The sequence below is a fragment of the Oryctolagus cuniculus genome, chromosome 19, assembly GCF_051225735.1.
Source record: "Oryctolagus cuniculus isolate XC-2025 breed Fujian yellow rabbit chromosome 19, ASM5122573v1, whole genome shotgun sequence".
Classification (NCBI taxonomy): Eukaryota; Metazoa; Chordata; class Mammalia; order Lagomorpha; family Leporidae; genus Oryctolagus; species Oryctolagus cuniculus.
This window is the reverse complement of record NC_142885.1, coordinates 9,684,898-9,696,771: the sequence shown is the minus strand read 5'-3', so window position 1 is coordinate 9,696,771 and position 11,874 is coordinate 9,684,898. Positions and strand designations below refer to the sequence as shown.

The following is an 11,874-nucleotide window of genomic DNA, read 5'->3' as shown; positions in this document are numbered from 1 at the left end:
GCACTGGCCATGGCTACTCATCCCTCCCTGCACAACCTTCCACTCCCACTAACCGAGCCAGTCTAAGGAAGGCCGAGCACGCTGTAAAATACAAGAAGCCAGCTCTAGCATCATTAGTCTTTTAATATATTATTCTGAAAAGAAAGGAATTAAAAAAAAGTTCCTGACAGCTCTTCTGTGTTTTTTTTTTTTTAATTTAAATAAATACCCAGCCCACCCTCCCACCCGCTAAAATTTCCCTCCTTCCCCATCACCCCTCCCATCCCTGGCTCTAGACCCGCACCCCAAGAACTAAGTAATACGCCCGTTTCAGAGCAGGCCACGCTCACTACACATTCTGGCAAATCGTGAATACTGTAAATCCTCTGCCGAGCCCTCTCTCCGCTCCCCAGGCGGGCCCATCCGCAGCTTGGGGCTGGCATGGATGGCGGGGCCTTTTCGGCGCTGGCATTGGGGGAGAGTTCGAACTTGGCCGCCATTCACTTCCTGCTCAGGAGTGGGTCAGAAGGGCCCAGAATTGCCCTCCTGACCGAAATAAATAACAAAATAAATACCCCTCCCCAACTCCCGGCTCTCGGCGAAAGCCCCTCTACCTGGCTTTCCAGCCCCCCTTCTTCCTGGAACCCATCCCTCCTTCCCCGTGCGGGGAGTGGGGTGGGGTCTACTGCGCTCAGACCCCCAACCTCAAGCAAACCCTCCTCTTGCTCCTCCTCCTCTGACGTTCGCCCGAGCCCGGTGGGCCTCGCAGATGTCTCCGGGGCGGGAGGGCAGGGTTGTTCTGCCCGGCGCTCTCTCACCTGGTCCCTCAGTGTTCGCCCAGGCAAAGTCTCCCGGGAGAGCCCCTCCCAGTCCAGGGGCCCGGCCGCCGCCCTCCTCAGATGGCAGTGTCCCAGAGGACGGTGTGCTGCCGGCGGCAGGGCGGGGTGCCGGACTTGCGGGGCTCGGGCCCCCGGCGCCAGCTGGGGAGGATGGGCATGCTCTCCTGCTTGCAGAGGCCGCGGTCGGGGCGGTGGCGCGCCTTGATCTCCTTGCACACGCAGCGCTTGCGCTCGATCACCTCCAGCAGTTTGCCGTCGCGTTCGCGGGCCGGCGGCGGTGGCAGCGGCAGCGGCAGCGGCAGCGCTGGGTGGGTCTGCGCCGCGGGGCGGACAGGACAGCGCAGTGGGGAGGGGGTGGAGGTCAAGGACCCGACGTCTTCCCCCAGAAACAAGGGCTTTCTGGGCTTCCGGGGTCTCTCTCTGTCCCTCTCCCCCTAGCTGTGCGGACTATGGGAGCAGAAGTCCAGCCCCTGTCCCACCTGGCCAGCAGAGTGCCTGTGGACCAGGCTGGGCCTGCCTCGCCCTGAGGAAGGGGCTCCTTTTAAAAATCGTCTTCCCAGAGGGAGGCATTTTTCCTAATGGTCTCCCCCAACCCCAGCTCCACGGGGGTTCTTGTTCTAAACTGTACAAAGGGCAGGCGTTGGGGGACAGCACTGACCCCCACTGGTCTCCGGGCCCGGTCTTAAGCAGCTGTGCCCTCCCCCTCCCCTTGGTTTCCAGTCTCCAGCAGGCTGTGCTGGCCATGCTGGCTCAGGTCCCAGCCTGCCTGACCTCTTTCTTGCCTTTCTTTCCACACCCAAGTTTTCTTGTCTACCTTTGCCGATGAGAAGAAAAACCAGGGCTCACCTGGCTCGGGGCATCCCTGGGCTGGCTGCAGGGCCGGGGGGTGTGGAGCACGGCCTGCCGGACTCCGGAGGTGGAGGCTGAGCGCCCGAGGCGGTAGCCGCCTGTGAAGTCTGAGGCACAGGAAGTAAGAAGTCACAGGCATAAGAAGGGAGGGGGCCCTCGGGTGACACCCGAGAGGAGGCACAGCCAAGCAGCTGACCCCACCTCATCAGAGGAGGAAAGGGAATGGGAAAGCCGTGTGACCCCCCCAAGGGGCAGTGGGAGGTCAGCAGGTGAGGCTAGACCCTGGGAGATTGGCAGGCAGTCACCTCCATTGCGGTGGCAGGCAGGGAAGGTCTGGCAGGGCATGGGCAGTGCCGAGCGGCCCCCTCCTCGGTCCCCTCCGTGGTGGATCCTGGCCAGCAAGCCTTCTGCCCCCTGGCTCCTCACTGGGATCCCTGATGCCAGAGGACCCCTGTCCTCACGCTCCACCTTGCCGGGACCCTCCGTGCTGCCGTTCCAGGCCCGGGCACCATCCTCGACCTCTGCTGGGAAGACAAGGGGAGCTCAGTGCCTGCACGTGCGAGGGTCCTTCTGTCCTCACAGCCACACACGCTGCAGCACAGGTGGACCGCGCAAGTCACAGCAGGGGTGGGGGGATCTTACTTCACACTCCCCCCAAAACACACGCACAGTGGGGGCCGGGGCTGCAGCCTTCCTTTCTTCCCATTGGGACCAGCCCCTGAGGCTGGGGATCATCTGTGTTTGCTTCTAAATAATATATATTTGTTTCTGAACCAGTTTCTGTGGTCAGAAGGGCCTCTTCTACCCCAATTTTAGCTTTCAATCCCCTTCAGCCTCCTATCAGGCCCAAATGACCACTGCTCTGAGACAGAGACCAGGGGTGCTATTCCCTGATAGGCAGCGAATTCCAAACCCTGGGCCCTGCATGTGGTGGGGTGGGGGGGTGCTTTGGGGGAAGGGCTCCGTGTGAACTAAGCTCATCTCTGAGAGTAGCCTGGCAGAGCATTGCGTTGCCAGGCAACGGCAGGGGCCTCCCTCTCCTCTCCCTCCTGTCTGGATGGGTTGCCATGGTAATAGCTGGGAGGCAGCTGTGTTTAGCTCCTAGTGTGCGCACACTCACAACCACACACCCCTGCAGCCAGGAGAGGCAGGGAGTACAGCAGGACGAGGACACAGGAGGAGAACATGCTGGGGCCCAGATTCTACCCCTTCCCAGCCCAGACCTCCCCGCCCCTCCGGCACACATGGGGACCCCTTCTTTTCAGTCTGCTGCCCACCCCCATCCTTCTGGTCTCTCAGGAAACCTCCCAGTGTAGGACAATGGGCTGTGGCTTCCAAATAACCCATCCAACCCCTCCCTCAAACCATGACAGGCATCCCCAGCTCCCCACTGCCCCTCACTCACTGTCCAGCTCCTTCGCCTTCCTCCCTCCATACAGGACCTTCCTCTGCAGAGCCCAGCCTGCCCCAAATGTCGTGGCACCCATCTCTTCCTCCTCCTCCTCTGGCGTCCCTGCAGCGGCGATGACATGGGCGCAGGAGATGCTGGCAAAGGCACCCCCCTCGGTCCCTTGCTCCTGCAGCTGGATCTTGACCATGGGGGATGGGGCTCCCACTCCACAGCCCTTGTTCAACACCCCCCCAGCCTTGATGCTCTCATAGGCAGGGGGTCTCTTGAGCCCAGCTGCTGTGGCTGGGTAGGTCCAGAGTGGGGTCAGGGGGCCTGCGGTTGGGTCTGGAAGGCTGTGGGGGGAGGCCAGGCAGCCGCGGTGATGGAGGACCCCGGCTGCTGCGCCCATGGCCCCGCTGTGGGGGCCGGACTTCCCTGGCACAGGGGCCCTCGAGCTGGTGCACAGCATCCCGTGGAGGACTGAGATCTCCTTCTCCGTCTTTGGTTCTCCGACACCCAGGGGCGGGCCGGCTGGCAGGACGGAGTGTGTGGTCACCTTGACTGCCGAGTACACCATGGTGTAAGACACGGCCTTGTCCTTGGGAGGGCCGGAGAGCAAGGCAGCCGGGGCAGGGGGGGCTGCCGGCGCCCCCACCGCCTTGGGGCAGATCATGCTATGGGAGTTGGGGAGCTCCCGCTCCCCCCGGGGCTGTCCAGAGCCCTGGGGTGGCAACGGCGTTGAGTGGCTCCGGGCTCGGCCCGATGGTCCCAGCAGCAGCAGGTTGGCAGCAGGAGGCGGAGGCGGCGGGGGAGGCGTCTCCCGCTCCCGTGCAGGCACTTGGGGAGCTGGGGTGGAGCCGGCTGGCTCCTTGGAGTGGCAGAGGACCGGTAGCCTCGAGACCCCATCGCCAGGGGTTCGGGAAGCAGACTTGGCTTGGGGGAAGGCCAGGAGCGGAGGACGGTGCTGAAGGAGGTTGGGGAAGGGCGGGGGGATTTCACAAGGAGTGGTCTTGGTGGGCGTCCCGTCCCTCCGGCTCGGGAGGGCTGAAGCTGGACGGCGGTGGGTGTGGGGCTGGAGGGCGAGAGGCTGGTGTGGCGGGGAGGCTGCCATCAACGGGGGAGCCCCGTTGGACCGGCCTTCCCCTGCCTCTTCGAGCAGCGGGTACTTCATCTCCTCGTATATGGCCTCGCTCTCTTCAGAGTCCGAGTCGGCGCCAGCAGGAGGGGTCGGGCCTCCACCCCCGAGAGGGGGTCCAGTCAGGCCCCCGCCACTGCGGCCTCCTCCCCTGAAGACATCCCCCACCATCTCAATGTACACGGGTTCTTCCTCTTGGGCACCCACATCAGGGTCTCCAGCTACTCGGGACCCCCTACTGAGGCGCTGGAGGGGCAGGTTCCCCGCTCGAGAAGAGGGGGCCGGGGGGCAGGACTCATCGAAGGAGACCGAGAGCTGGGTGTTGGGGCTCCGCCGGGGCTTCTGGGGAGGAACCTTCCGGCTGGACTCCCGGCCTTCCGGGGCTGGCTTCTGTGAGCCTGGGCAGCATGGGAGAGAAAAAACAAACTGGGCTTTTAGTGAAGGGAGGAAATAGGAGAGATCGCTTTAGACCTCTTGACCCAGGTGCAAGGACACATCTGCCTGTTTCCCCAACACCCCTCAAAGGACAGCCTCTGTAGGTTCTTTGGCTATCAGCCTTGCTAAGGAACTCCCTTGAATCCAGAGTTTCCACCCTAAATTGTCTCCCACCCTCATGTCCCTCCAAGACCACCACTCCTTTCCCAAGAACGGACTTTCCAGGGAGTGTTTCCTGGATGGGCCCTTGAATGGTTCATCTCAGGCCTATTCAGAAAGACTTCCCCCTGTTCCTTTTGGGAATGGAACCTTCCACTTCCTTGGTTCTTCCCTGAATGAACCCTCCCGGCAGCCTCCCCTGGTCTGGGGAATGGATCCTCCCAGCTCCCAGCTCCTCCTGGGGAGAAGGGGTGGTGGTGTCCCTCACCTGCTTTCTTGCTGGGAGGGGTCTCTGCCCCAGACCCTGCCATGCTGAGCTTGGTGCTGGGGTGTCTCCTGGGCTTGGCAGGGGGTCTTCGGGCACTGCTGTCCTCCGTGAGACCCCCACGGACTCCCCCAGGCCCACCCCCCACGCTGTCCATGCTGCCCACCGAGTGGCAGGAGAGGGAGCGTGGGGCCATGGCGCTGCGGCAGGGGTGGGGGGTGTGCTCCTGGGAGGCGGGCATCGTCATGAAGCCCATCCTGAGGGAGCGGCGCAGCGAGGCGATGTCCCGCACTCGGACGCCAGGCCCTGGGCCGGCCCCGGGCCCCGCTGGGCCTGCAGGGGCCACCTCCTTACTGGAGCTGGGGAGAGAAGTGCACAACAGAGCAGGGGTCAGGCCTCAGGCCCAGAGAGGTGTTGAGCTCCCTGTGGTCCCCCAGGGAGGAGGAAAGAAGGCTAGGGTGAGGACCAGTGTGCCTGGAGGTCCAAGACCTAGATATAGGGGCTTCAGGCACAATCCCTAGGTTTAAAACAAAACAAAACAAACAAAAAACCCAGGCAAGTGGGGGCAGGGGTGAGAGAACGGGTGAGCGCGTGTGCATGGGAGCCAATCCCAGCCTGGGCACAACCAGCACAAGGCACTCATGTGGATGGCCTTATATACGGAGAGAGGTGCAAAGACAGGCAGCAGTCCTGCTGGACAGATGCACCTGCTACCAGGGCCCCTAGGCACCACCTCTCGCACGCCGGCCTACCCCCGGCCTCAGGCCTCCGCCCCCATACCCACCTCCTCTCCCAGATGCAGGATGTGCCGCCAGCAAGGCCAGAGCAGTCTCCCTCAGCTGAGGCCCTCTCCTCCCCTCCTCCCTCAGGCCTGTCTGTCCTCTCTCTGTCAGCCTCCCTGGCTCACCCCCACTCCCTTGCAGTGTCCCCAGCTTCTGAATGCGAGGAGAGGGGGAGGCTGGCAGGGAAGAGGGGAGAGCCACTATGGGGTGGGCTCTCATTGAGGCCTTGTCTGCTAACCCTTCATTAGGTGAGAGCGCGCTGTAGTGATCCCTCTGATTAATCTAATTAACAACAAGCATTAAACTCCACAGTTGTGAGGAGGGAGACGGGAGCAGGGAGGTGGCTCTGGCTCGGGCTCTCAGAAGCTGTGCAGTCAATGGGGAGGAAGCATAGAAGGCAGAGAGACAGGAGAGGCAGGCCCTGGGTCCCTAGAAACACCAGGAAGAATGCACAGATGGGAAGGAGGGAGCCCCAGTCCTGGCTCTTCAGGGCTGCACCTGCACACACACACACACACACGCATACACACCGACACACGCACATAACTCTGTCACTTGGCCACTGACCTCCCCCAGCAGAGGAGACTGGGGGTACCAAATGGATGTTCTCGGATGCCTCTGAAGTGACCCCATGTCTGAACTCCAGGAGGGTAGTGGGCCTGCCCCTTCCAAGGTCAGGTGACAGGAAAGCCAGCATGCAGCCCTCAACTGAGACAGGAGAAGAGCACAGGCCAGAGGTGAGTCAGGAAGCAGTGACTCGGGCCTCTGGGGATGGGGGAGTGCCAACGGGGCGCCCCTGAGCTGGGAGGCCCTCAAAGAGGGGCTGGGGCCGGGAGCAGGGCTGGGTCAGGGTGTGTAGAATTCCAGCCATTCTGCACTGAGCACAGAGCTGAGAGCAGGGATCATACTGCTGACACGGCTGTGGCGCCCCAGCAGGGGCTGTGGCCAGCAAGGGGGCGGGCAGAGAGCTGGGTCCAGCAAGGGGGCTTACCTCCTCTTGGCCTCTTCTTCCTTGTGCTGCCTCCACTCCAGCTTGGTTTTCCGGTAAAGGAGGTTCATGTCGTGGGCCAGGAGGTGGGGGCTGAGGGGCCCTGCTCAGCGCCACCAGGCCCGGGGGGCGGCCCTCCCTGGGTCCCGGATCCACTTGGTGGGGAGGGGGCAAGAAGGAAAAGAAGGGAGATGCAGAGTGGGTGGGGACCAGGAATGAATGAAAGGGAGAAAAAAGGAGGAGAGATGTGACTGAGGTCCTTAGAGAAGAGAAACACAGAAAACCCCAGACAGAGCCCTAGACAGACAGACCCGGACCTAGAGCCACAGATACACACCCTGGAGAGATCAGGTGGACAACAGTTCCTATCCCGTGTCAATACACCCTGCTCCACCACACAGACAGGCCCCACAAATGCACAACAAGCCTGCAGCCACACAAACACACATTCAGACACACCGACCAGCCAGCCACAGACTCACATCAACAGAGGACCAGACCCACAGATCAGCCTGGGGAAACACACACCTAGGAAGAGCAGACACACACACAGACATAAACACCCACCGACACACCCACAGACAGACTGGGACCTCCAGACGCACACAGATCCGCTCCTCGGAACTGGACACACCTACAGACGGGGAGTTTTGCCCAGGGCCCACTTGTGTACACGGCACCCCACTGGGGAAGGGGGAGCCGGTCAGACTCCCCACTCCCTCCTGGGCTCTGAGGCTTGGGGTGGTTTCTGAGGGCAGGGTAAGGATGCTGAAGAAAGGAGACACTCAGCAGGGCATCTCAAACAACAGCGGTCCAGTCCATCCGTCTCCACCCGCTGGCGTCCCCTGCTTCCCTGGGCCTGGGCCTCGGCCAGTCCACCCCGATCCCTGCTCCCCGGCCCCTCAGTAATGGTCTCCGCCTCCCTCGCTGATGGCCCAAATCACCTTCTTCCTCCTCCAGGATCTGGGAGGTCCGGCTTCCCTCTTCCAGTGCCCGCCCCTCAATCCCACCGCGGGGGTCTCCAGTCTGGCCCCAGAGCTACCTTCTGAGCCGCGGCCTCCATACCTGCTCGGCCTTCCCTTCCCCCAAACACACACTCTCCTTTCTGCCTTCTCCCAGGCGCCCCTCCTCACTGCCGACCCCCTGCCCCTGTTTGTTCCCAACCTGGCCTGCTTCATCCCCCTCTCCATCCAAGGGCCCCAGGTTCTCCGGCACCCCTCCCCTTCCCCTTGTCCTGCTACCCGGGGTTTCTCCGCCTCTCGCCCCGCCAATCCTCCCTGCCCCCTGTCCCCCCACCACCACCTCCCCGCACCAAGCCTCCCCAATTTCTACATCACCGTACCTGGCCTGCCGGGCGCCGGCCCCCCCATGCCGGGCTCCGCCCGGAGCAGGAGGAGGGAGGAGGAGAGACAGAGAGAGACCGGGGGGAGCGGAGCTGGGCCCTGCCGCAGAGACAGCCCCGCCTCCGGGTCCGCCCCCAGACCCGCCCCCGGCCCCAAACCCACCCTTCCACACCCTCCAAGGACGGAGCGGGAGCGGCCGCGGCACGCTGCGCTGCCAGGCTGGGGTTGGGGGCCACGGGGGCGGCGGAGACCGCGGGGGAGACGCAGACGATGGTCGTGTGGCACCTGGGGCCCAGCGCCAGCCCCACCCACGCCTTGGGCGTCCACTCCTCGCCGCCCCTAGCCCCCTGCCCGGCCGGGCCGTGCTGGGTTCGGTGTCCGAGGCCCCAGGGGAGTGCAGCGCGGCTCGTTGCGGCGCCCCCCAGCGGCCGCCCGAGGCCCGCACCGGTGAGCCCGGTGCTCCGGGAGTCCGCACCCGGCGTCGGACCCAGGCCGAGGCTGCGGCTGCGGGGGCTCCGGGTGCAGTGAGGCCGTGAAGCCGGCAGGGGGGGCCGCTTTCCGGACCCAGGGGCTCCGAGAGTCCCGAGCAGGACGCTGGCGGGGAGGAGGTGTGTGTGTGTGGGGGGGTGTCTTAGCCCAGCAGGGGGCGTGCTCTCTTGGCCACCCCGCCAAGTGCGGAGAGGGCCATGGAGTTGGCTCGCCTGGTGCTCGGCCGCCTCCCCTTGCAGCCTCGCAGGCGCCCGGACCTTGCTCCACCGTCTGGGCTCAAAGTTTTCCACCCGTCCGCCCCCGCGGTCCAATTCAGCCTTCCCGTAACCTCTGACGCGCCCGCAGGGACCTGGGCGCCCCAGGTCCACCTCTGGGGCCACGGTGGCCACGGCGCGGGCCCCCTGAGTGATGTGACCCCCTTACGTTTCCCCTCATCGGCCGTCTCCTCAGCTCTCAGAAATTTCTCCCTCCAAAGTCCCTCCGGCACACAACTCCGTCATGGGGTAAATTAGCAACTTGGCGGAACAGTGAGCTCCCAGAAGATATGTACGCTGTAATCCCCGGGACTTGTAGATGCTACTTGATTTGGCAGAGGCTTTGTGGACGTGCTGTGGGACCTGAGGCCGGTGGCACAACCTCTCTGAGTGATGCCTCATGCCATACCAGCCTCAACACCATCGCTGGGCAGGGAGGCGGGGTGAACTAATACTAAAGTGTTTTGTAAGTCGAAAAGGGCCCCACGCATTAAGACTGTTATAAGTGCTCCCGGGAGGGGTAACACGGTAAAACACATAAAAGTCGTTTCACTTTCACATTTGCACCTTACTATGAGTTAGTGAATGTGTTCGTTTATTTTATTTTATTTATTTTAAAGACAGAGACAGACAGATCTTCCATCTTTTGGTTCACTCCCCCAAATGCCTGCAACGGCCAGGAACCAAGATCTGCATCCGGTCTCCCCCATGGGTGCCAGCGACCCAAGTACTTGAGCCATCACCTTCTGTCTGTGCACATTTGTAGGAAGCTGGGCTGGAGAACCAAGCGGGACTCAAACCCAGGTGCTCCGATGCAGGATGTGGGTGTCCCCAGCAGCACTTAACTGCTGCGCCAGGGCCCTGCCCCTCAAACATTTTTTGCACCAAAATAAACATCTTTGAATTCCGTTTTCCCTAGAACTTGTTGACGATCCCTTGTTGTTTGTAGAGCCAGCAGCAGGAAAGCAGGTTCTGGGGACAGAGCCGCCAGGGAGCCTTCTGAATGTTACCAGACAGGAAGGGTTCCACAGAGGACGAGAGGGAGGGGTCTGGAGGGATGGGGCCATGCGGGAGGCTGCTTCTAGACTGTCACAGCTTGGGAGGCCTCAAAGACCCGTTGTTGGTATGCCTAAAGAGAGAGAGAGAGAGCGAGAGAGAGAGAGGCAGGAGTGTAGATGCATCTGACCAAAAGATAAGGAATAAGTTCATAGCAGGGGTTGCCTTTATTTTTGTCTAACCCTAAAGAGTTGTTAAAAATGTCCATGAGCATGGGACAACATTGGGCCAAATGGTTAAGATGCTGCTTAGGGGCCGGCGCCGCGGCTCACTAGGCTAATCCTCCGCCTAGCGGTGCCGGCACACGGGGTTCTAGTCCCGGTCAGGGCGCCGGATTCTGTCCCGGTTGCCCCTCTTCCAGGCCAGCTCTCTGCTGTGGCCTGGGAGTACAGTGGAGGATGGCCCAAGTACTTGGGCCCTGCACCCCATGGGAGACTAGGATAAGTACCTGGCTCCTGCCATCAGATCAGCGCGATGCGCCGGCCGCAGTGCACCAGCCGCAGCAGCCATTGGAGGGTGAACCAACGCCAAAGGAAGACCTTTCTCTCTGTCTCTCTCTCTCTCACTGTCCACTCTTCCTGTCAAAAAAAAAAAAAAAAAAAAAGATGCTGCTTAGGACACCCGGATCCCATATCAAGTTCCTGAATTCAAGTCCTGGCTACTCCCAATTCCAGCTCCCTGCTAAGGCCCATCCCAGCAAGCAGAGCTGATGGCCGAAGATCTTGGGTCCCTGCCACGCATGTGGGTCGTGCAGATGTAGTTCCTGTTCCCAAGTTTGGCCTGGCCCAGTCCTGGATGTTTCAGGGACTTGGGGAGTGACCCAGCAGATGGGATGTTTCTTTGTCTCTTCCTCTCTGTCTCTTTGACCTTCAAACAAAAATAAATAATTTGAAAGAAAAAAAATTGCATGAGCTAGGGCTGAGAGAGGAGGCTGTGGGAAGGAGCACTGGAACAGGAGTCAGATGGCCCATGATGGTCCTAGTGCCAGGTCTGAGGCCTTGGGCCAACAGCTGAATGTTGAGCTCCAGATTCGTTAGTGGGAGCTGAAACCCACACTATCTTTTCTTCCTAGGACTGCTTTGAGAGCCAAGAGATAACATGAGGAATTTTTAGGGTGCAGTCAGCCCTTGGGGTCTTCGATTGAGTGGTTCCAGCCCCCTCCCCATATAAAAATGTACATACGCGGCCAGTGTGTGGTTGTGGCATAGCTGGTAAAGCCACCACCTGCGACTCAGACATCCCATATGGTCGAATACCAGCTCCTCTGCTTCCATTCCAGCTCCCTGCTAAAGTACCTGGGAACGCAGCAGAAGGTGGCCCAAGTGCCTGGGTCCCGGCACTCACATAGGAGACCTAGATGAAACTCCTGGCTTTGGTCTGACCCAGCCCCGGCAGTTGCAGCCATTTTGGGAATAAACCAGCAGATGGAAGACCTTTCTCTTTCTCCAACTCTGGCTTTCAAATAAATAAAATATATATATATTTTTAAAAGGCACAAACTCATATGACATTCTCCCATATATTTTTCTTTTTTTTTAAGGTTTATATTTTTTTACAAAGGCTAAGTGACAGAGAGAGGAGTAGAGACAGAGAGAAGGAACTTAACACCTGCTGGTTCACTCCTCAAATGGCCACAATGGCAGGGGCTGGGCCAGGCCAAGGTCAGGATCTCAGAACTCCATCCTGGTCTCCCACGTGGATGACAGGAGCCCAAGTACTTGTGTCATCAGCTGCTGCTTCCCCAGGTGCATTAGCAGGGAATGGGATCAGAAGCAGAGCAGCCGGGACTCAGACTGACAGGCCAATGTGGATGTCAGCATTGCAAGCAGTGGCTTCACCAGCCCTGCCAAGACATCTGCTCCCCCTCGACTGCTTATCCTACCCAATGCAATGTAGATGCTGTGGAAATAG

At 60.9% G+C, this 11,874-nt stretch overlaps 1 protein-coding gene across 5 annotated transcripts; it reads right to left on the bottom strand.

The window, feature by feature from the left end:
- Positions 1 to 227: 227 nt before the first annotated feature.
- NYAP1 (neuronal tyrosine phosphorylated phosphoinositide-3-kinase adaptor 1) lies at positions 228 to 8,697 on the bottom strand. Of its 5 annotated transcripts, none has more exons than XM_008258006.5 (7): positions 8,164 to 8,697; positions 6,825 to 6,976; positions 5,055 to 5,410; positions 3,073 to 4,590; positions 1,973 to 2,191; positions 1,665 to 1,774; positions 228 to 1,132 (listed from the first exon to the last, which is right to left on the bottom strand). In XM_008258006.5, the coding sequence occupies exons 2-7, from the start codon at positions 6,890 to 6,892 to the stop codon at positions 875 to 877; spliced, it is 2,529 nt and encodes an 842-aa protein (XP_008256228.1). In that variant the 5' UTR covers positions 6,893 to 6,976; positions 8,164 to 8,697; the 3' UTR covers positions 228 to 874. The 5 variants fall into 5 exon arrangements, with proteins under 5 accessions (XP_008256228.1, XP_002711967.1, XP_008256230.1 ...); XM_002711921.6 differs by having other exon boundaries at positions 1,973 to 2,188; positions 8,164 to 8,691; XM_008258008.5 differs by lacking the exon at positions 8,164 to 8,697 and adding an exon at positions 7,766 to 8,044.
- Between the last annotated feature and the right edge of the window lie 3,177 nt (positions 8,698 to 11,874).

Excerpts from the sequence above, each read along its gene's own strand:
- NYAP1 (XM_008258006.5), bottom strand. The coding sequence starts at position 6,892 with ATGAACCTCCTTTACCGGAAAACCAAGCTGGAGTGGAGGCAGCACAAG. Across the intron at positions 5,411-6,824 it reads GAAGAAGAGGCCAAGAGGAG|CTCCAGTAAGGAGGTGGCCC; the intron begins GTAAGCCCCCTT and ends TTCTCTCCCCAG. Across the intron at positions 1,133-1,664 it reads CCAGGGATGCCCCGAGCCAG|ACCCACCCAGCGCTGCCGCT; the intron begins GTGAGCCCTGGT and ends CCCGCGGCGCAG.